The sequence below is a fragment of the Hetaerina americana genome, unplaced genomic scaffold, assembly GCF_022747635.1.
Source record: "Hetaerina americana unplaced genomic scaffold, ioHetAmer1.1.p SCAF_37, whole genome shotgun sequence".
In the NCBI taxonomy this organism is placed as follows: Eukaryota; Metazoa; Arthropoda; class Insecta; order Odonata; family Calopterygidae; genus Hetaerina; species Hetaerina americana.
The window spans coordinates 263209-287802 of NW_027286952.1; the positions used below are offsets into that span (position 1 = coordinate 263209).

General features: G+C 41.6%; 1 protein-coding gene across 1 annotated transcript; it reads right to left on the reverse strand.

Annotated features, from left to right (window-relative positions):
- Positions 1 to 13219: 13219 nt before the first annotated feature.
- On the reverse strand, positions 13220 to 24033 carry LOC139691526 (transcription factor SOX-15-like). Its single transcript, XM_071589388.1, has 2 exons — positions 23936 to 24033; positions 13220 to 14310 (listed from the first exon to the last, which is right to left on the reverse strand). Exon 2 carries the CDS (start codon positions 14308 to 14310, stop codon positions 13747 to 13749), a length of 564 nt encoding a protein of 187 aa, XP_071445489.1. The 5' UTR covers positions 23936 to 24033; the 3' UTR covers positions 13220 to 13746.
- Between the last annotated feature and the right edge of the window lie 561 nt (positions 24034 to 24594).

Genomic DNA, 24594 nt, shown 5'->3' on the forward strand with positions numbered 1-24594 from the left:
TATGCCCCCTCCGTAGAATTTCAACGGTTTCAGCCAATGACGATTTTCGTCTCAAGTTCACGTATTCCACGAAATCAACGCATTCCAAATTACCCGTGAACAATTTTTGCGAGATTTCACTAAAATTAGGAGCAGTAATGCGAGAATTATTTCAAATATACGAAACTGCTGCTAAGCATAGTATTAATGCATAATTATAACCGCAGAAAGAATAGGCAAAATAAAATAGAATAATCGTTAAATAACCACCACTTAATGATTAGTACATATATTATGACTATATAACATGGTATTACAAGTAGTAATATTTTGTTGGTAATCTACCGGTTAAGAAAGGTTTTTGGATGGACACAAGTGCCAAATAATTATCTGGTCTCTTCCAACAAAACACATCCAAACGCCCTACAATAAGGCCCTCATTATCTCCGTGTATGTCTTTCCTCTTTTCATAGCATTCTACATCCCTATCCAATTCCTGCTCTTTCCTCGTTGGCCGAACATTCTCCCATTTATCAGTCTTCAACATCCCACTTGCCAATCAATAAGCTTTTCATCCCTTTTTTCTGTCTCCTTATGATTTCCCTAAGTAATTCCCTCTCCCCCCCCCCACCAAACCCAGGACTGCCTCATTTTTTTCATTTATTTGTTCCTTTCACCTACTCCATGGGGATCGAGATGGTGCGGGGGCTAACGTACTGACTTCCCACCCAGAGGGCCCGGTTAAATCCCGGCGGTTTTGAATATTTTTCAGAGGTATCTCGATCCCTACTTGAGGTGCTTTGTGGAGGGCACTTTGAGTGAGTACGCCGTCCGTCGGATGGGACGTTAAGCTGCGGACCCCTTGGCGCCTTTCGTAAAGAGTAGGCTAAGGCCGACGCCGGGTTTCTCTCCACCCTTCATTCTTTCCTGTCCATCCCCTATGGCCTCGCAAATGACCTCAGCTGTCGGCCACCTCCCCTAAATACTACTACTTCTACTATTTTGATCTCTCATAGTAAGAGGAAAAAATGACATTTTAAATCCATCCGTTCAACAATAAATCTCCCCGATTTTACGAACGTGGTCTAATCCACCATCATAAGTCGGGGCTTGTAATATATAATTAACATCCTCGATTAAGTAATTTGCCTTAAATTTAAGCAGTAAATGTAACCTGTGTTTCAACCTACAGTCAACTAGTGGCTCCCAAGCTAATTCTTCCAATAGTGCCGTGAGCCTGCTGCATTGTTCATTAAACAACTTTTCACAAACCCAGCTGCTCTACGTTGCACTCGATCTAGTTCCAAAACCAATGGTGCAAATGACCTCAGCTGTTGGTCGCCTCCCCTAAATACTACCACAACTACTACTTTCACCTCCTCCATCCTTCTCCACCCCCACATTTCAAAAGCCTCTTATCTACGCCTACCAACCTGCTTCAATGTCCATGTTCCCGTATCTTGCATAACTACGCTCCATTTCAAAGTTTGAAAAAACCTTTTCTTAACATCCTTACTCAACATCCTTACTCAACATCCTTGTCACCAATTCCCCCCTCCTTGTGAAAGTTTCTTTGCCTAACACAATTCTTCTCCTTATGTCCCTACTACTTTCTCCATTTTGGTCCAAAATACATACACTGTCCCAACTGCTTTAATTTTGTCCTCCATTTTCAACATTTAACTTAGCCTTGCTCTTTCTGGAAAACTGCATAATCATTGTTTATTTACAATTATTTTCATACTACAGGTATATCTCTTGAACTGAATTTTCAATTCACTCAGTAATGCTTGCAACCCCTTGGCTGATTGTCAACATAAAGCTTAGTCATTAGCAGACCTGCCTGATTTTATTAATTCCCTACTGATTTTCATTTATACCTCTGGTTCTTCCCATGCTTCTTTAAGCATTTACTCGACATATACATCGAACAGCACCGGTGATAATGGACAACCCTACAACCCTGCCTTACACCTCTACCAAACACTGCCCATCCGGACTCTCCATTGCCCACTTGCACCTGAGCAGATATGTACAGATTGCGGATTAGTTTCCTATCCTTCTAATCTATTCCTATTCTCTACAATATATTCATTAGTTTTTCCCAATCCCACTCAATCTAAAGCCTTTTCAAAATCTACGAAATGGGCAAATACGTCCTGATTGTGTTCTATATTCCTCTTGATTAATGAACTCATTACTGCAATGGCATCATGTATGCCTCTCCCCTTCCTGAACCCAAACTGATCATCTCCTAAGTAATCATTTATCATGCTCTCCATCCTTTTGTTTATGATCCTGAGAACCACTTTAGCTGTGTGGGATATCAAACTTATTGTCCTGTAGCCCACACATGATGTAGCCTTTACCTTTTACAGAATAGGAACTAAAACTGATCTCACAAAGTCTTCTGGCCAGATTCCTTCCTCATAAATACTATGGATCAGCCCATATAGACTGATTTGTAGCATCTATGAGGACTTCCTCCCACATTTTTCTAAACCTTTTAGTAGTTCCACAGGAATATTATCCACCCCCATGGCCTTCTTTGATTTCATCTCCCTTAATTCCCTTTCTTTCTCATGTCTGCCCATAATCTAGCTTCATCTACGTGTTACCCTCTCTCCTTGTCTAACCTTGCTGGCCTAAGTTATTTATGATAGTGTTCTTTTATAAACAGTATTCCACCCATCTTTTTGGATCTTTTCTGCTTCAACTGCTATTTTACACGGCTTGTCCATAACTGTAGTCCAGATCTTCCCTTCTCACTTCCCAATACTGTTTTAGCCTTCTTGTATAGTACACCAATTTCACCCTTCCTCAGAAAACTTTCCACATCCTCGCACTGCGTCTTCCACCATGCTTCTTTTTCTTTATTTGTTGCCCACCTCAATTTATTGTTCAATTCTTTATACTTCAGTTGGCCTAACTCTGTATTTACATTCTTCCATTTTTGCCGCTCATCCATCTTTGTAATCATCTCATCCGTGATCCATGGTTTCTTAGTCCTTTTAGCATTAACGGTTCCAGTAGTGTCTTTTGCGGCTTTAGACAATCCTTTCTTGATAAATTCCCATTTTTCTTTGATAGCACTCAGCCCTTTACCATCCTCTATGATTTTCTCTACAGCCTGCTGGTACTCTTTCCTTGTTTATCCATTTCATGCTTCTACATTCCATTTCCTAACTCGCCGCTCCTGCCTTACCATTTTAAAACAGATGCTACATTTCATAACAACTAAATTGTAGTCAGAGTCTACCTTATCTTTTTGAATCAGATGCTACACTTCATAAGCAATAAATTGTAATCAGAGCCTGCAACAGTTCCCTTGAAACTGTGCAAATTGATCACCCTGTTCCTAAATCTGTGCCCAACCATAATATAATCTAACTGATACCTTTCTGAGTCACCTGGCATTTTCCATGTATACCTACGCCTTTTGTGGTGTCTAAACCAAGTGTTGGTGATGACTGACCACTGTCTCCTGCAGAATTCAAAAACTTTCTCCCCATGATCATTCCTCGTACCTAAACTGTAATCCCCCACCTAATCACCATCTATTCCTTTGCCTACCATTGCATTCCAATCCCCCATCACTATCAAATGTTTCTCTGCAGGAGCACATGCGATTATGTATGCCCTCTAACTGATCATATACCCTAATGATTTTTTCCTCCTTATGATTGCTTAGTAAGTATGCCTGAACAATGGCCCAAGTTCTTCAGTTCTGCTTTTATCTCTAATAGTAATATTCTATCTGTTGCTTGCTCTATGTGAAGTATGCTTCTATGAACCTTTTTATTCAATACAATAAGTGCGCAAACATAAGCCCTCACAGGCTCTTGTCCATTTTATTGTATATTTACAACATACTTATATACATGTACCATATAACTATCACTCCAGTAATCCCCGCTATCCTTCCATCTCATCTTGCTCAGATGTAAAAACATCCATGGCTCCTCTTTTCATCTTTTGCTTTGTATTCTCTAATTTTTCTGTCCATAACTTTGTCCTTATATTCCAAGTTCCCATTCTATCCATTTCAGTCTTCCTTTGGGTCTTTTATGCTCCTGCTGTCAAAATTGCTTTGCAAGGTTTTTGTGAGATGACAACTGTGGCGGGGAAGCCTTGCCCCTCCCGCTGCCAGGCATGGCACACGGCTGATTGGGCTGTGTTCCATAGTTGCCAGGACTTATTTTCTCCCTATATTGTGTATCATGTAAAACTTGAGAATAAAAATTGAGGTGGTTTCTTCCCGTTGCCTTCCTCAATAGTGCTTTTAACGTGACAACATCACTCAATGGCCCCCCTAATGGGATCAGATGCCTATGCAACTACCTCACTGAGGAACAGATGCTGCAGGGACTACCTCTTGTCTTGCTACTAACTTTCGACCAATCTGGAATGGGTGACCCTACAAGGAGCAATCATAATTGCTTCCGCCAGCACAGCCCTAGAGATCATTGGAATGTACAAGCCCTTCCACGTCAACATCAAGGTTGTAGTCCATGGAAGGGACTAGTCATAATAAAACGATTAAATAATATAACAATTATGTCTAATTGATTAAAAATGTGGTATTTTGTAACAATTGAAATTTTAAAAAGTATTTTAAATACCAACGACAAATTTAATCCACAATTTAACTAATAAATGTTTTCCACCAATTTCTAGAGAGTATCCTACATTTCTTTAAATTCCTTAAGTATCAGGAAATCAATGCTAAGAACAAAATGTTTATATTTCTTATGTTAAACCTTTTTATACCTGTTGGGAGGCAAGCTCAGTGATAAACCAGTTTGGATATTTAACTTGATGAATATAAATTATTAATGCAAGTAATTGTCATAAATGCAATGATTAATACATACAATAATTGGTGTGTATTGCTTCACACTCTGGAACTGATGATTCTTAGAAGTGCTATTTTGTTCTTAGGATTGATGAAGGGAAAACTCTTGGGTTAAAACCAAAATAGGTCTTTGCTCAAGTGAAAATGGGCAATGAAATATTGAAAATACTTGGAAAATGAATACTAAAAATATGGAGAATGAATTTTACTATATAAGGCCAACTATAGACATAAAAGAGGAATGAGCTACCATTCAAAATACAATGTAAAGGCTTTAGGGGAAGAAGTGAAAAAGAATAGGAAATAGTGGATCACCGATTGCTTGGTAAAATAGAGGACTATATAGAAAACTGAAAAATGGTTCATTTGAAGTTGGAGGAAGTATAGAAAAATGAACAATGAATTAAGAGGGTTGACTGATGAGGGTAGAAGGAGCTGAATTCAGACACAATGTGAGGAGACAGAAAATCATTAAAAACAAGGAAAATTATAAGAAAAGTCAAGGAAAACAAGGAATGCTAACTAAGGTGCAAAGTTTACATTGTGAATGGGAGAGAGCAGGAAAATATGGATGATGTATGATTCACAGCCTGATCATTCAAGTCTGGGGCTGGCAGGTGAATGCAAAGAAGAGGATAAGAAATGAAGATGTGACATGAAGAGTGAAGTTCAAGATCTCAGGGAAAATAAAGCATTGAGCTGTGTTAAGAGTACCTACTGAGGCTTCGAAATCAGTAGAATCTAATGCAATTACTTGATTGACCAGTATAGTCAATAAAATCTGCGGCTCAGGCATTTGGCCAGACCAGTTACTCAAGATCATTTTAGTTCCCTAAAGAAAGATAATGCAAAATAATGTAACAATTACAGGCCAATCTTTTTCATCTTTCATTTCAGTTCCACATTATGCAGAACTACACTCTACATAAATATTTTACTAATCTTTATTTAGCATCCTTACTTAACTAGGTCCATCTTACAAACCATTTGGTCCAGATGTTCCCAACAGGACAGAAGAAGATGATGCCGGACAAGAAATGCAATTTTCAAGGAGCTTTTGTCACTCTGGGAATCTGGAATTACTCGAACGTGGTTATCCAGCTGGCACATTGCAACCCAGGATACAGTATAGATACCCAGGATATCTTATCCTGCTTTTATCATGTTATTAGTACAGGCTTAAGTGGTGGCAACTGACAGCTGAGGACATTTATACCATTAGGGATTGATAGATGGGGAAGGAGGTGGAGAGAAACTTGGCATTGGCATTAGCCTACTCTTGTCGATAGGTGCCAAGGGGTCTGCAGTTTGATGGCCCATCTGACGGATGGCGTACTCATTCAAAGTGCTCTCCACAAAGCACCTCAAGTAGGGATTGGGATATCACTGAAAAATATCTGCTGTCTCGAGGGTTCAAACCCGGACACTTTTGGTAGGAAGCCAGTATGTTAGCCACGGCACAATCCTGATCTCCCAGGTTTTTATACCAGGGTGTATGCAAACAGAAATAAACTCAAATCATTTGATAGAGTGAAGAAATAGCAGAGAAAGTGAAAATCTGGGGCATTGATATGTTGTAAATATGCATTGGTTAATCAAATGAGCCAATAGAAAAAACAGCTGATGAAACCTACTGTAAATTGATTGGTTTATGAAACCTTTCATCATTTTTTTCTGACAGAACCCAGCCAGCACAGTGGATATGCTATCATGGATATGAGAGGAATAAGAAGGCTATTTTGTCTTCACCTCAGGCTGCATGCCAACAAAATTTGCCTCAGAAATGTTTGGGATGGAAATATTAAGCTGAGAAATCTTCATTTTCAATATACATATTTACCTATTGAAAAAATGTCATGAGGTAAAATTCAGCAAAATTTTTATTTTGAGTATTAAAAGTGATGCGATTTCCAAATTTTGTACCAGATAATCATTTTAAAATTCCCATGATGCATCTTGTAGACATTTGAAACCATTGGCAGAAACCTCTACATGCTTTGTTGGTTCTGCTCAGCTACAGCACATCTTTTCTGGACTCAGTGATTCCTCAGTGAAATAGCACAACCATCAGAAACTACTTAGAAAGTTAAAAAAACCGCTCAAAAATGTTTCACAAAAAAAGTCACGAGAAGAGAGCCATATGGAAATTAAAATAAGTATAGAAATGAAAAATGAAATAATTGTAAAGTGAGGACAAGGTGCGAGTGTGGTTTATCTGGCACACACATCAACATTTCAACATTAATTATTCGCACTATCCTTAAGAGCAAGGGCAAGATTTAGGATATAGATGCTTCAAAGGGAAAGACAGGAACGTCTATGCAATGGTGAAATGGCTGCTTCTCATATGGATAAATGAAAAGCAATTGCAAGCCTATCAACCAGCAGGTTATTTCTAACTTTAGGAAGCTCTACACTGAAGTACTCTTCAAGTATTGCTATGAGGTAACTGAATCACCAGTGCTCATTGGCCACAGAGGATTCTATGGTAGAGGCATTCCGGCATAATCCCAAGGATGGCAGTGTTGCACTATCGGTCACTCAACCAAGCACGTGAACTAGATGTCCTAACCTGCGGTTCCTCTTGTACTGAGCAGGATAACTATCGCAATGGCTGGTCATCAAAAGGTTAAAAGTTAGTCTCGCCAAGGCCCGCCTCTCTGGCTCAAGACTCAAAAATCTGCCTACCTCTGGCTCAAGACAGTCCTCAGGCATGCATTATTCTAGTTGAAATATCACCTGGCATTGCAATTTAAAATGCAGTGACTCACTAGAAGAACGAGCCACCACAAAGGTCTTTAGGACTGCATTGGTTCAGTTACTCATGGCTTCCTACAGCACAGGATAAAGTATGGATGACCGGGTACATTTCAGGAACTCTCCTCTCCCTCTTGCCTACTTGTACAGAGTGTGGCAACATTACTTCCTTTTTTGAAATTTGCACCAATCAGGCAGTAGAGGTCATAGCTAAGTAGGAGTGGTTTCATTTGACAGCCTGGGTTCCTAAGTTTTTTCCCCACCTCTCTCAGTCACCATCACGCCTTGGTACAGTGAGGAGCGCACGTTTGCCGTCAAGGCCTACTTTTCAAAATGGATTGCTTGTGATTGTAACCCATCAGACCTTTTGAAATCCCTTCAACATAGCCCCGTTGGGCCCCGTCCTGGATGGGAAATCAATTGCTACATGGGTCAATACGTTTAAACAAACTGCAAATGGGACAAGATTAAGAACTGGAATCCGCTCAGCCCATCAGATCACCTAAGAACATTGAGGAAGTGAGAGTTGCCATCTTGCAATCCCCACGGCATTCTCCGCGAAAACATGCCTCAGCCCTTGGACTTTCTGATTGTTCAGTGAGACGAATTCTTCACAATGACCTTCATTACCACCCCTACTAGTTGGCGATTGTGCAGGAACTCTCCAAACGCGAATTCAATTCTCAGAGGAACAAATTGTGAGGCTCTTCTTGAAAACATTCCTAAGGATGCAATTGCGTTCTTCGGTGATGAAGTCCATTTTCGTGTAAGTGGATATATCAACCAACAGAACATGCGCTACTGGGCTGACACCAATCCCAGAGAATTGCATCTAATGCCTTTGCTTTCAACTAAAGTCACTATGTGGTGTGCAATTTCCTCAGTTGGTATTGCTGTTCCCTGGTTTTTTGAAGAAAATGAGGTCACAGTGACAGTGAATTCAGACAGGTATGCATGTGGGCAGAATTTTTTTTCCAGGACTTCATGAAATGGACGTGACATTTGGATCCAACAGGATGGAGTATTGGCTGACACTTCAAGGGCATTGATGGCTGTATTGAGACAAGGCACTTCCCCAAGCGCCTTGTCTCAATAAAGGGTGATTTGGAGTGGCCAGCTGGCTCCTACCATTTGATCCCTTGCAATATTTTTGTGGAGTTTTTTTGAAATCCCACATTTATGCAACCATCCAAGGACCCTACAAGACCTGAAAGACAACTATTATTTATTTATTAAGGTAATCTACCGGTTAAGGTAGGTTTTTGGATGGACATAATTACTAATTAAATAATTTGTGACCCCTAGCAAAACACAACATCCTACTCTACATCAGGCCCCTCTTCATCTCTGAGTAATTTCTTCCTCCCTTCATCACGTCCAATATCCCCATCCTGTTCCTTCCCTTTCCTCATTTGCCTAACATTCTCCCCTCAATTACAGTCTTCAACATCCTGCTGCCGGTCAATACCCCCTTCATCCACTTTTCCTGCCTCCATAGGATTTCTCCCAACAAACCCCTCTCTTCGCCCACCATACCAAGTACTTTCTCATTTGTTTTCTTCTCTGTCAATTTCACCTTCTCCATTCTTCCCCAAGCCCACATTTCAAAAGCCTCCAGTCTACGTCTATCCTCCTGCTTCAATGACCACGTTTCCGCGCGAAACATAGCTACGCTCCATATAAAAGTTTTTACGAGTCTTTTCTAAATATCCTTACTCTAAGTCCCTCTCATCAACTCCCTCCTCCTTGTGAAAGCCTCTTTGCCTAGCGCAACTCTTCTCCTTACGTCCCTACTACTTTGACCATGTTGGTCCAAAAAACTTCCAAAATACGTAAACTGTTCTACCTGCTCTAGTTTTTGCCCTCCTATTTTAATGTTTAGCTTAGCCTTTTTCTTTCTAGAAAATCGCATAACCTTTGTTTTATTAATATTGATTCTCATCCCATACCTGTCGCACTGAATTTCCAATTCACTCAGCAATGCTTGCAACCCCTTGGCTGACTGACAAACTAAAGCTTGGTCATCAGCAAACCTAACTGATTTTACAAATTCCCCGCCCACTTTCATTCCTACCTCCAGCTCTTCCCATGCCTCTTTAATCATTTCCTCTGCATACAGGTTGAACAGCAATGGTGATCATGGGCAACCCTGCCTTACATCTCTTCCTAACACTGCCCATCCAGACTCCCTGTTCCCCACCCACACCTGAGCAGTCTGAGACATGTACAGGTTGCGGATTAGCCTCCTTTCCCTCCAATTTATCCTTATTTCCTGCAGAATACTCATTAGTTTTTCCCAGTTCACTCTATCAAACGCTTTTTCGAAATTTACGAAACAGGCAAATACCTCCTGGTTGTGTTCTATATTCCTCTCGATTAATAATCTTATTACTGCAATGGCATCACGCTTACCTCTCCCCTTCCTAAACCCATACTGATCATCCCCTAAGTAATCATTTGCCCTACTCTATATCCTTTTGTTTATGATCCTGAGAACAACTTTAGCTGCGTGGGATATAAAACTTATTGTCCTATGGTCCTCACATGATGTAGCCTTTACCTTTTTCGGAATAGGAACTAAACCTGATCTCACAAAGCCTTCCGGCCAGATTCCTTCCTCATAAATACTACGGATCAGCCCGTATAGCCTCTTCCTCTCACATTTTCCTAAACATTTCAATAGTTCCATGGGAATGCTATCCACCCCTACAGCCTTATTTAGTTTCATCTCCCTTAATGCCCTTTCTATCTCATTGTCTAGTATGCCTGGACCTAAGCTATCTTGGTGAGGTGAAAGAAAGAGAACCTGGACCTAAGCTATCTTCCTCTACGTCATGTTCCTTTTCAATATCTAAGTTTGTTGGCTTAAGCACTTTAATATACAGTTCTTCTATATATTCCTTCCATCTCTCTTGGATCTTTCCTGTGTCAACTATTACCTTACCCGCCTTATCTCTAACTGTTAGCATAGATTTCCCTTTCTTACTTCCCGATAAAGATTTAACTTTGCTGTACAGCGCACCGATTTCACCCTTCCTCTGCAGACTTTCCATATCCTCGCACTGTGTCTTCCACCATGCTTCTTTTGCTTTATTTGTTGCCTGCCTCAATTTATTTTTTGATTCTTTGTACTTCATTTTGCCTGACTCCGTGTTTACATTCTTCCATTTTCTCCGCTCATCCATCTTTGTAATCATCTCATCCGTGATCCATGGTTTCCTAATCCTTTTCACATTAACGGTTCCAATAGTATCTTTTGCGGCTTTCGATAACCATTTCTTGATACTTTCCCATATTTTTTCGATGGTACTTAGCTCTTTACCATCCTCCATGATTTCCTTTACCACCTGTTTGTATTCCTTCCTTTTCAAACCATTTAATGCTTCTACATTCCATTTTCAAACTCGCCGCCCCTGCCTTATCTTTTTGAAACGGACGCTACATTTCATAACAACTAAATTGTTGTCAGAGTCCGGATCCGCTCCGGGGAAGCTGTGTAAATTTATCACACTGTTCCTAAACCTGTGTCTAGCCAGGATATAATCTAGCTGATACCTTTCTTAGTCACCTGGCATTTTCCATGTATACCTGTGTCTTTTATGGTGCCTAAACCAAGTGTTGGTGATGACTAACCCCTGTCTCCTGCAGAACTCAACTGCTTTCTCCCCGCGGTCATTCCTCGTGCCTAAACCGTAGTCCCTGACCTCGTCACCATATCTTACTTCGCCTACCGTCGCATTCTAATCCCCCATCACTATCAAATGTTTCCCTGCAGCAACACACTCGATTATGTCCTCTTAACTGTTCGTATAGTATATCCTATCGACCTCTTCCTCCGAATGGTTGCTCGGAGCATGTATACCCGAACAATGACCAATTTCCTTGGTTCTACATCTATCTCTAATAGTAATATTCTATCCATTGCCTGTTCTATGTTGAATACGCTTCTTCCTACCTCTTTATTTAATATTATAGCAACCCCTCGTTGGCTCTCATCCCCGCCGCCATACATTAATCTATACTGATCACTCCATTAATCCCCGCTATCCTTCCATCTCACCCCGCATAGACCTAAAATATCTATATTTCCACTTTCCATCTCTCGCTTGACATTCTCCAATTTCCCTGTCTTCATCATTGTCCTAACATTCCACGTTCCTATTATAACTAATGTGTTCTTCTTCTTCTGCGTCTTTTGCCCTGCTGCTGTCGGTTGTCCCTTGCAAGGGTGTCATGGAATGACGACCGCGGAAGCCTTGCCTCACCCGATGCCGGGCACAACACACGGTCGATTGGGCCGAGCCCCGTAGTTGCCAGGACATAAAATATCTGTAGTGACCATCATATTAATCTTGGGAATGATAACTGAGGTGGTTTCCGATTGCCTTCCTCAATAGTGTTTTTAACGTGACAATATCACTTACTGGCTGCCCTACTTGGGTCAGACGCCATTGCAGCCGCCTCATTGAGGAACAGACGCTGTGTGGTCTACCTTTCGCCTGGCTCCAAACCTTCAATCTATCTGGCATGGGTGACCCCACCAGGAACAATTGAAAGACAACATCCGGGCAGAAATTGCCAGCATACCTGCTGCTATGCTGGTAAGGGCCATGACAAATGCCAGAAATCGGCTTATTCCGTGTATGAACAATGGAGGGTGTCATGTACCTGATTCGATTTTTTAAACTGAGGAAAAAAAACTTTAAATATGTACCTACATTTAAAAAGATAATAAAAAGATTCTGTTTCATAGAATGGGTTTTATTGCGTCTTAAGAAAAGGAAGTTATGTTGCCCAACCATGTGCAATAGCACTTGTCATCTCAGTCTCTTTCTCATGATTCCTGTGTTGCCGAGGGGTAATTTCATTCAATTTCCATTTCACCCCATTTAAAATTGACTTTTTCAACGATATTTTTACCAACACTACCATTAATTGATATATAGAGTCCTATTCAATGGTCCATAGTCCCATCACATACAAGCTCACATCAGATTTATATAAATGTATTTCTTGATTCATGATCTGAAAAACAAGGGTTATCTACTTTCTGTAGTTGGCATGCATCACCACAGAGATCAATCCAAAGGTTGGACAGGATAGAGTAGAGCTCACCTAAGCCCAACATCATTAGTAATTCACTACAATGAGCGTGTTCCCTTACCTGTGTAGCTTATGATTCCCAGCAACATAAACCATTGCTTGGGTGCAGGTTGGGTGAAACTGAGGGTGTCTAGTGGCATCCCCGGGAATCAAATCTGGGCCCTTGGATCAATAGCTCAGACCCCATACACTGGACAACCATTAAACTCACCTATTCATGCAAGGAATTGCGTAACAATAGATATCTGTGTGATCAACATGTAATCAGACCATCCATCATTGATGCATTAGGTACTCCAATTCTCCCTGTATCCTTGCACAGATATAAACTCTCAGTACAGCTTTCAACAAAAATACAGAAAAGAGACATCAATAGTCAAACGTTTGGTATGTAAATTCTGTCATATGATCTTCCAATCAATTCTGCTCTGCAGCAATTCTGTTCATTATGATATATGTATTTTGAGAAATAAATTGAGGGAAATTATGTGTTTACTTATAGTGCTTGATAATCACACCAGCAATACAAAATTACACTTAATGTAAGGAACCACAAGAAATGTGTCTACACCTGCCTGTTGAGGCAACTCCATGACATTCAGTCATCATTGAATGAATTTTTCAGAAAGAAGAATTACTGAAAATGCATACTTAATATTCTATATGGTCAATTTATTTATTTATTTTCCTGTGTTCCCCATAGTAAGTGACCGATACAATGCAGCTCACCTTGATCACCACAAACCTCGGGGATTTTGCTGCTAGTATCGTTAGGTTGTCGTTTGAATTCAAACATAAGAGCTTCTGGTAACCAGCCACTCTTTCCTCCCTGCATAAACACTCTGTAAAAGTACCATAATATATACTAATTATTTCACCTTATATTGTTTTAACAGGAACTTATTTGGAGTTCTCCTCCATGAGCGTCTGAAATTCCAAGGAGAGCACACACACAAAACAAATGGCTGCTTGATCATGCACAACAGGAAGATTATCTTGCTGTTGCCTCAGTCTCTCAGCAAGCCAACGAGGGCTTCTCCCTGACCACTCCACTAGGAAGCCATGATGTCCTGCCATTGGTCCTCCCCCCCATCAAGGATGGCATCTTCTGGCAAGAGGGCAGCGAAGTCGAAGGGCAGTGCCCACGACATGTCTAGCCGGGGGTCGAGGGCAAGGCACAGGTCAAGAGGCAGTGGAGTCGAGAGATTACCATCAGTCTGTGACTCCCCCACCCACCAGTCACTGTAATTGGCCGGGGTCACCGTCACCTTCTTTACATCGAGGGTGGGCTTCCCGGAGGGGGTGTCCCCAGAGGAGGATGCAGGCCTTTGGATCCCCATCGCTGAGGGCATAGGCCCTTTGGCTCTCTTCTTCCGTGGACGGTACTTGTAGTCTGGATGCTCCCTCATGTGCAACACGCGAAGTTTCTCTGCCTGCTCAACAAAGGGTCGCCGCTCCTCGTCCGTCAGCTGTTTCCACCGCTGCCCCAACTTCTTTGAGATCTCTGCATTATGAAGTCCTGTCTGCCTCTGGCATATGGCACGCCTCTCAATCTGGGACCACACCATGAATGCATTCATAGGGCGCTTGATGTGCTGTGAATTTTTATTCTTCATCTGAAAAAGATAAGTGTGAATTTTCTGCCTCATTTAAAATCCTTAGACTGCAGAGAATATTGTAATGGTGCACTTTGGGATATCTTTTATTTCCATTTCAGATAAACTAAAGTAACAAAAATAAAACAATCATGGAATAGCTTTCTCAGTCTACATATGATTTACCCAGTCAGCCTTATCCAGAATATATGCACATATATTTCCAAAATCTTCTTCTTCATTCCAACCTTTGTAATTTAGGACAAAGGTTGGAAAACTATAATTTAATGAGACCAATTAGTACCAGCACAAAATTAGGCCATGTGTACACATGCTTGTAAGACTTTTTTATGGTAGGATACTGACCATAGCGACCTAATTGGCTCAAATCAATGGTCACACCATTCAACAAGAATACACTGGCCGACAACGTCAACTCAGTCGAAGGTGTAATTCTGGCAAAGGGGAATTTTCTCAATTGTTATTCCCTATTAACATGGTGATTTTTATAAATTTAAACAAAAATTATGGTTAACTATTTTAAGCATTCTTCACACTCGAATCAATTGGAAACAATTTCATTTATATAAAAAGGAAAACTTTTCATGGTTATATGCATATGTATAAGACTGCATAGTTGACTTTAAGAAAAGCACAATTCAGGAAATTTTTATGCTGATATAAGGGGAAAAGAAATATTTTGGAGTAGTAATAGTATTTAGAGGAGGTGACCGACAGCTGAGGTCATTTGCACCATTAGTGATGGACAGGAAAGGATGAAGGGTGGAGGGAAACCCAGCATTGGCATTAGCCTACTCTTAACGAAAGGCACCAAGGGGTCCGCAGCTTAATGTCCCATCTTACGGATGGTGCACTCACTTGAAGTGCCTTCAAACTAGCACCTCAAGAAGGGATTGCGATACCACTGAAAAATATTCTACGCCACCAGGATTCGAACCCTGGGTGGGAAGCCAGTATGACAGCCACCGCACCATCTTGATCCCCAAATTATATAGGAGTAAATATTAACATGATGGAGTAAAGAAATAAATTAGCATGCATTTCTTTTGTCTTTTTGTTCACATAAAGCATAAGGTGCAAACATCTACAAAGTAGAGCCATCTGAGTAAAGAGAGGGACCTCACCAAGCATAGGAATGTGGATAGGTGAGGGAATATCAAAAAACGACGAGAGGACATATAAAAAGGTACAATATCAAAAAAAAAGAAGGACATATGAAAAAACTGGAAAAGGTAAAAAGAAAGGCTGCCTGATATGTACTGGGGAAACATGGAGAGTGTGTCTCACATGTCCAAAATGCTGGGCTGGAAACCTCTACGAAGTAGAAGAAAAATAAGCAGACTTTGTGGAATGTTCGGCATTCTGAAGGGAGAGAAAGCTTGGGCAGATCTTAGGAAAGAGGTGGGGGAAGCCAAATTTTATAGGGCGGAATGATCATAAATTTCAGGTAAAATGCTGGGTACCGAGAATGAATAAAAAAAATTTTATTTTCTAAATAAAATAATTGTGGATGGAACACATTACCTGCAAAAATATTCGAGCCCTTTCCTAACAGAGTGTGTACTTTTAAGAAAAGATGTAAGGAATATGTGTAATAATTTGATTGATGTGTGGTGTAAAATTATATGTAACTGCATAATTTATTTTTAATTTATCTTTTTATTTCCTTGCTAATTGATTGATGTTAATGAGATGGGGATTTTCTTGTTTTCTGAAAGATATTTGTGTTTTGAAGTTTCCTTAAAGTATACTTCTGTTTTACTGACTGATTTTATTTATTATCTTTTGTGATTACTTGGGACTTGTGTGCCACCTGACCCAGTCTATCTGCACATGAAAATTTTAATAATAATAATAATCAGAAGAGCAGGGTTGAGTTGACTTGAGGACACATGAGATCCCAAACAAACACAATATATCAAGCATTGACTATGAAGACATTCATTCAAGGCATTCCCCCAATATATAGGCAGATTATGTATGGTCACTAATGATTTGGGTAATTTGAAAAATTCTCTAATTGGAATAGAACTGAATGAATTACCTTAGGGATTTTTTTTTTATTTTTCAATGTATTCTCCCTGTATACTAAAGCACTTGGTCCAGTGATATTCAATGTCTAGAGTCCTTCAAACCCACAAAATACTCGTCTACTTCAGCTCTTAGTTCTTTGTGTGAAGAGAATCTCTGTCCTCTAAGGAAAATTTTGAGTTTAGGGAAGAGATGGAAATCTGATGGAGCCAAATCAGGGAAATAAAGAGGGTTAGGCCACAATTCATATCCTTGTTCACATATTTTTTCCATGGCAATGACACTTGTGTGAGGGCATGAATAGTCTTGATGAAAAGTGTCTTTCTTCCTTACCAAACCTGGCCTTTTTTCGTGTTCCTTTTGCTGTAGTTGGTCCAGGAGATTAGCGAAGTATTGTCCAGTAATTGTTTGACCAGTGGGAAATCTCATCTCATCTCATCAGCACAATCCCTTTCACTTCCCAGAAAACTGAAGCCATCACCTTTCCTGGCATACCATATTGATTTTGTTTTCTTTGTTGATGGTGAATCAATATGTTTCCACTGCGATGACTGCTGTTTTATCTCTGGGGTATAATAGTGGACCGAAGTTCATTGTAGTTACAAACCGGCACCGAACATCTAGTTTGTTGCTTTAACAACCGGTCAAACAATGGTTGGAAATTTCCATTGTGATGCGTCCATCTAGCTGATAATTTTCTCAAATCCAAATCCACTGTTAAAATGTGATTTGCCCGTTCAGATGACATTCTTACAGCTTCAGCGATCTCTTGCACTTTCAGTCAGTGATCCTCCATGACCACTTTATGCACTTTTGCAATAATTTCTTTTAATTTCTTTTCTTTGCCGACCCCGGTGGCGGCGGGGTAAAGTCCTCGTCTGCCATTCCAAGGGTCGCGGGTTCGATTCCCACCTGGGTGAGTTTTCCTCCACCTAGGGCTTGGGTGTTTGTAAATGTGACCATTGTTATCGTTGTTAATAGTTCGATGTAAAGGCCAAAATGTGCTGTTTTCGGACTAATACTGAATAAATAAATAAATAAAGTAAATAAATTTCTGGGGTAAAGGTACATTTTGGCCAACCACTACATGAATCATCATCTAAGCTTCCCAGACCAAACTTAAACTCGTTTGTCCACTTGGAAACAGTTGAACATGAAGCAGAGTCTCTCAGAGTGTTCTGAAAGTCTGTATGAATTTCTTTTGCTATTGTACCTTTCTTTAAGATGTATTTAATCACTTCTCACTTTCTTTCCATCTTCACAAATTAGTACATGGGAACAACAACAGAGAGGTGACACACCACAGATCTCTTCCTACAGCACCAACATGTGACGTGTTTCCTCATTAAGGATTACATTTACTATGTGGGAAGCTCGATGCGCTAGTCCTGACATCTTGTTGTGATTCCGAGAAACTTTCTAAGTACCCTCATATAGAGCTGGTGAGCATCATTGACAAAAATATGTTGGAGCATATTTTTTCCAGTATTTCACAGTCCATATCTCACAATATATGCATACAGCATCATACAAGATGAGTTGATTCCACCCAGGTAATCATCTCATCATTGTATAATTGATGGTTATCATAACACTTTATTCTTACCTCTACGTTTGGGTGAGTGTTCAACATTTTCTGCTTTGGAATTCGTGGATAACAAGATTCCTGGAAAATCTTATGATTTCTTCACGTACATGGCAGCAGTGAGAATAGATCCTTGGCAGAAATACCTCTTCACTACTACAGCTAATTTTTCTCAGTTGTTTGGGCAAGAATTTTGCACTTCCACTAATGGTGCCAGTAATGAAACAATCTAGATCAAACAAAGGTTTTGCCAGAGGTACAGATAAAAAAATGTCCATAAAAATATAACCTTTTCTAAGGTAAGTTCCCATTTTCAATAATTTCATGACTACAATATATCCTAGACCGTTCTTTTGGATTTCAGCTTCAACACTTTGCTCCTCAATATGTAAAAAATGGACACATAGAGTCACAAAATTGCCAAATTGTTGTATCCTACCAATGGTGGCTTTTATTTGGTTGATACTCCAAGAGTTGTGTATGGTTCTTTGTTCCAACTCTCTAGTCAACACTCAACTGCAGATACAGAGTGCAATAGTCTGAAAAAGATACACACATGATGAATTCAGGCACATGGCTCATATCCAGGTTCACCAGGTCGAGCAACTTTTTTTATATCAGCTAGGTGAAAAATCTTCTAGGTCATTTGGAAATTAAGTTTTCTGGGAACCATGGGAAGCATAGGGATTTGTGAAAAACCCATATAAAGTTATTGCTGCCATGGTACTTCGACCCTTGGTGAAGGGCAATGTCTGGTGGCAACACTCAAAGACTGAAACCTGTTTTCTCATCATATTGATAATCTTTTAAAAATGAATTCCACTGTGGATTGAAATTGAACATACCTATGGTCGTAAAGCAATGGGAAACGAAAAAGCCGAGACCCTAAACTTAATTGGCACTAGTTTTGTTTAACAGGGGGAGGTAAAAACGCATTCTTCTCTGAATAGGCCTACTTGGTGGGCAAAGCACCAGGTATCAGGTTTTCTCTGAGTAATTTTCTACCCCCGCTACCTACATCCATCCTTAGTATTTTTGTATTCATCTGTGTGATTGATGGGTCACTGGCATAGGAGGAATCCTTGTTAACCCTGAAAGAGTGAATGAGTGCGATTCTCAAAGGTCTAATACACCCGAGTGATTGTATGACTGTGAATGTGAACTTGGGTCTTTTTTGATTTTAATTTCATTTTGTTTTTCATTCCAGTGTGAGAACGACAGGTCCCTGGCATAGGAGATATCCTTGCAAACCCTGAGTGTGTGTATGAATGCGATGCGCGAGAGTGACTGTTATTCCTTAACACACACCATAGTGATCGAGTGGTTGTAAGTTTGTTTCCTTATTTATTAATTTTGAATTGTTTGTGTGTGATTGAAGTACACATGGGTCACTGTTCCCCAAAATCAACCAAGTTACCTAGGGTGAGCTCCCTATCTTCCCCTTACTTGTAACTTTGTTTTTACTTCCCCCCCCTTAAACAAACCAAGAGCCAATCAAGTTTACGGTCTCGGCTATTTCGTTTTCCATGAATTCCAATGCCTTTCAAATTCTTAAATAGAAGTGCCAACCTAATTATCGGGTTTACTCGCAATTATTTTAATTATAATAATGATTTTTTATTCTATTATTGCAGATTTCAAATTATTAGGGAAGATTACGTTTGAAATGCGTGTTCGTACAATGAGGGCGGAAATAGTCAGTGCGAACAGACTTGGGCGCCAAGTCTGAAAGCCACTTTTCTCTCCGGGAGGATAGATAAAATGTTTTCTTCTCGTCAATTCGCCCAAGCCAAATCTGCCACTGAGCGAGATAACTTTTTCTGCCAACCAGTCGGTAGAAAAGTATGGACTCAAAGATACTTATGAAAGATGAGAGATTCACGTGAAAGTGCTTCGGAAGCAAATGAAACCTCTTGTTACTACTTTTTCACTAGTTACGTCATCCGAATACTTATTGTGCAGACGAGTATCATGCCGAGTGAGAAAGATTTTAGATATTTCATATTTATTATATATTGTGATAAATAAATTAGTTGAGGATATTACTGAAGCAATTTGTCAGAACGTTTGCATTATTAGGGACATTAATTCCTTAAAAAAAATACCATTGCTGGATTAGTATCAACATAGTTATTTTCGTATTCAGATAACATGAAATCAAATATTAACACATTTGAATGCATGTGAGGTCTCCTGATATAGAATATATATATAGATATTTGAATGCATCTGAGGTATCCAATAAATGCGCGAACTGGTCCAATCTGGCGCCCATGACGCGAACTAAAGCCCAGCGGCGCTAGTTGCCTGAGACCCATTGCGCCGTATGTGCTTGGTGGATCGTCAAGCTGAGTGCATGCTGCCAGTTATGTTAGTTTCTGTTGTCTTTGTTTCTACCGTTTCTCAAAAATGGAAATTGGCGAAATCATGGAGCATCTGATCAACATCAAGTTTCCAGGTGAATTGCGGTAGAAGCTATCCAGAAATGACTGAAATGTTGACAGCTGCTTGCGGCGATAATGCTCGGAATAAAACATCTGTTTTCAAGTGAATTGAATCAAACCGAAAAATCCGATCGTGCTCGTACAAAGTCACGATGCTCCTCGTTTTCTTTGACGTGGAAGTTGTGTTGCTCATCCCGAATTTCTTCCTGAAGGACAAGCAGTTAATGCAGAGTGTTCTACCTTGAGAGTTCTCAAGCGTTTGAGAGATCGCGTGCGTCGTGTTCGACCGAATTGGACTCAAGGCGATGGATGGATGGATCCTTCGCACCATGACACAACGCACCTGCACATTCAGCAATTGACTGTTCGCCAGTTTCTGGCAAAAAATTCAACCACCTTGATCATCCTCCTTATTCTTATAGATCTCGACCCCGGCGACTTTTTACCATTCCCAAAATGCAAAAAAGCGATGAGGGCACTTCACTGGGAAGATGTGGAAGACACAATGAAGGAAGAAACGACGATAAAACTAAAATTCCTAACTGCCGAGGAGGACTTCCAAACTGTTTAATTAACAGTGGAAAAGAAGAAGATGGAGTATGGACAAGACATAGCAACGGATGGAGAGTACTTTGAAGAAGGGGACAAAAGCGATTGTAAGACCAAATATTGCAAATTAAAGTAAAAACTTGGTATTCTTAAAATAAAAACTTCGCGTATTTATTAGACCGACCTGGCACACAACATTGGCCGTTCAGCTACAACTAACGATTGTAATCATAGAAATCAACGCAAATAAAAAAAAAACTTGTGGATCAAAAACTATTTCATGAGACCCACACCAAGCTCATCCCATCAGCGGCTTTAAGTTAGATTGAAGGAACAGCTCCTTCAGAATTTTGATGCTGTATTCATATTTAAGTACAGAATTTACGCACTCATAGAAATATTATATTCCATCATTTTACCATCGAAGAATAGCAGGGAATTCGTTATTGGCTCATATTTAACAAATACTTAAGTGATAATTTACGTGGTTGAAGTTTAACGAGGACAAATCATGGTTAGTTGGCCTTGATTTACTGTGACTCCCAGGTTACTTTGAAATATTCTGATGTAGCTTCAGTTAAGTGTTTTCGGAAGATCTGCGGAAGATGGCATGGAATCAATTAGCCCGATTTCAAAAGGTCGTGTTTCTGTAAAAAAAAAAGAAGCCAAAAATGTACTTTTTGGCCTCCTTGAAACACAAATGGATCCCAATTATGATTTGCGATGAAGCCAACCGATTGAAATGGAATTTTAAATCTTGGGCCAACACGGTGATGCCACTTTCAGCTTCACGCGAGCGATACAACACCACTCGAAAGTGGGCCCAAGCAGTCGAGAAGGAGATCCCGGCGAACTCGCCTTCCCTTTGACGAGGAGGGAGGGCGTGAAAGGAAGCACTGCCGCCCTTCCAAGGTCGAGGGCGAGAGTGAAAAGGGGGGGGGGGGTTCGTGCGCCGGGAGGCGGGCGTGTTTGGCCGCCGCGCTGGTTCAAGGCGGCGGGGGACTCTCGGTTGAAGTAAGTAAACACGGACTTGGTCGACGCTCGCCCCACTAACTCGGGAGACGAGTGGCAGTGGCGAAGACCGAAACGCCCTTTGCGCATGCTCACTAGCCTCTGCATCACGACAATAGTTAAAAAAAACCGAAGTTAACAACGCAGGAGAGATAGATAAGAGGTCTTTATTAGGGCGAAATCGAGACCAAATGGTCCCTTCTTTCATTTAACCCAGGAGTAATGTTTGGGGAGAGACGTGAAAAAATAATGAGTTCCCTTGAGGAGCTAGCTCTCGTCGGACGGCTGATTTCGGAGGACAGCAGTCGGTGCCGGGCGAACCTTTCCAATCTCCCAAGACGATGGCGACACTAAAAGAAAGAAACGATTCGTACTCGAGGGGAGGAGGCACGTCGATATTCCTGGGGAACCGTCAATGATTACTACTAGTACCGAAAATTCACGATAAAATAAATGGCAATGGAGACTGCCGAGAGCACCCGACATTCCCAGTTATTTTCTGGACCCCGAGTATTCATACTCCAGCATATCTTTCCTTCGCCATCCAACCGGTTTGAAGAGAGTAGAATTGGAATACTTTGTCCTTAGGAATACCGAATAAAAAATATAAACAATCTGGACACACTCATTGGATACACAATAAACACAGTAATCAACCCGAAGGTCGGTTTGGTAGGTGTTGGTAGAATTCACCCAGTACACTAAGCCCTACAAGGCGAGTGGAATTCACAAATCATCAGGGTAATAAGGGGGCCAGTGCCTGTCCCTACGCCGTTTATGGTTTCCCAGGAAGATCTGACACCCGGAAAATCACACAGCTGGAGCTGAAGGTGCCCAGAGTGGCGTGCCCAGGAATCGAACCCGGGCCCTCCGATTCAGTGGTCCAATCCTCTACCCCTGGACTACCACGTCCCATAAATATTATAAAGTGAATTAAAAATTACAATTCACTAACCAACACGCTGGCGCAATGCACTCACAGAAACATGCTAACGTATTTAGAAGTATAGTACCACAGCATTCCTAAAGGGCATAGATGCCCTCGCCCCGTTCGGCGCCTGAAATTCACGCATCAACAGTGTAACAACGTTCCTTTCCCCTCACCGATTCTGTGATCTTGCAGGAAGGTCTGGCACCCGGACAATTACTCTGATCGGGTGCTCAAATGGATAAGACGGATTCGAACCCGGACCCTCTCGACAGTAGCCCAGCGATCAATCCACAGTGGTCCCACACACACACACACACACAGCGCTCCCCGCTGCAGAGTATACACTCTTAGGAATCGATTTATTCCTATCTTTATTGCTTGGAAGAATGAATCTAGAATTCGTCTTTTCTTTTCAAATTCAATCCAATTGAAGGCCAGTCAAAAATAAATATATTTATCACAACAATAACAATATTTGCGGTAGGAATTTAGTGATTACTTGCCGCTCCCTGGCGGTCGTGGAGGCTGAGGGTTCGCGATGCACGCAGGATTCGTGATTTGAAGGCAGAAGAAAGAGCCATTCGTGCGTTTTCGCATCCATTTATTTCCTCGATGGCATTCAAATTAATCGACGTTTAACCTATGCATACTAATGAGCGAAACTCGGGATAAGTGGCGAAAAGTGCGAAACTCACCTCAAATGGAGGAATTAGTTTCGAGCGAGCTGAGAACCGCTATCCTTTGATTCAATTCTCGACTTTTTTCGCAGGGATTTCCTCGACCCGACTGTCCATCGCTCCAACTCCTCTACAAGACGAGGGGGGAGAGATGGGGCGTGCGCGCGATCGCGATATCGGACGGGGGCGACGAGTCGATTCCGTCGGGGGGCGCTGGCACCGGCCCCCGCGGGGGGGGGGGTGCCCTCCCGCACGATGGTGCACCCGCTCGATCACCTTTAGGGGTCCTTTCGCCGCCACCGGATGAATGTCGCCTTTAGGCCATTGCGGCCCTCGCCGCACCCCGCGATTCGCTTCGGTCCGAGAGAGAATGGGTCCGAGGCGGCCCCCTCCTCACCTTGGCTTGGTCTCCTCTTCGCTCGCCGTAGTCGGCCGTCGCTATCTCCGGTTCCGGAATCACTCTCGAGCGCCGCCGCCGTCGCTGCCAGAAGATGAAGAAGCAGAGAGGGGAGAGGCGCGCACCGCGGCCGCCTTCGCCCCCTTGCTCCGGAGGGGAGGGCCGGAGGAGGGGCGGGTGGTTTACCTTCTCTCTCCCGTCCCCTCCTCGACGGAATCGTGTCAAACCCTCAAATCCAGCGTATGTTATTTCGTTCCGCGACTAGTGAGACGCCTCAACATTTTGCCTCGAAACCATAATCACGGAATGACAAAATGCACATCAAATCACAAGTTTGTTTCCGCGATGACGAGAAGGGGAAGAGAGCCTCAATGTTTCAGCTAACTTGTTTCTGTTTTATTCGCCCTCCCCTTGGCTCCTGCACGCGCAATATCCGGACGGATTTATCCACACCCTTTCGCCCGATGCTCCAGGGTTCCAAGTCGTGATTTTTTGGCGAGGCGATCGACAGTCGAGGCCGTTGCCGCAATTAGGAATGGTGTGGCGTTTCGGAAGAGTGGTATGTTCAGGGAGGGGGAGGATGAGAATTGAGGGAAACCCGGCGTCGGCATTAGACTACGAAGGGGGCAATCGACTGGTGGCGAACTCCACTCTCCTCC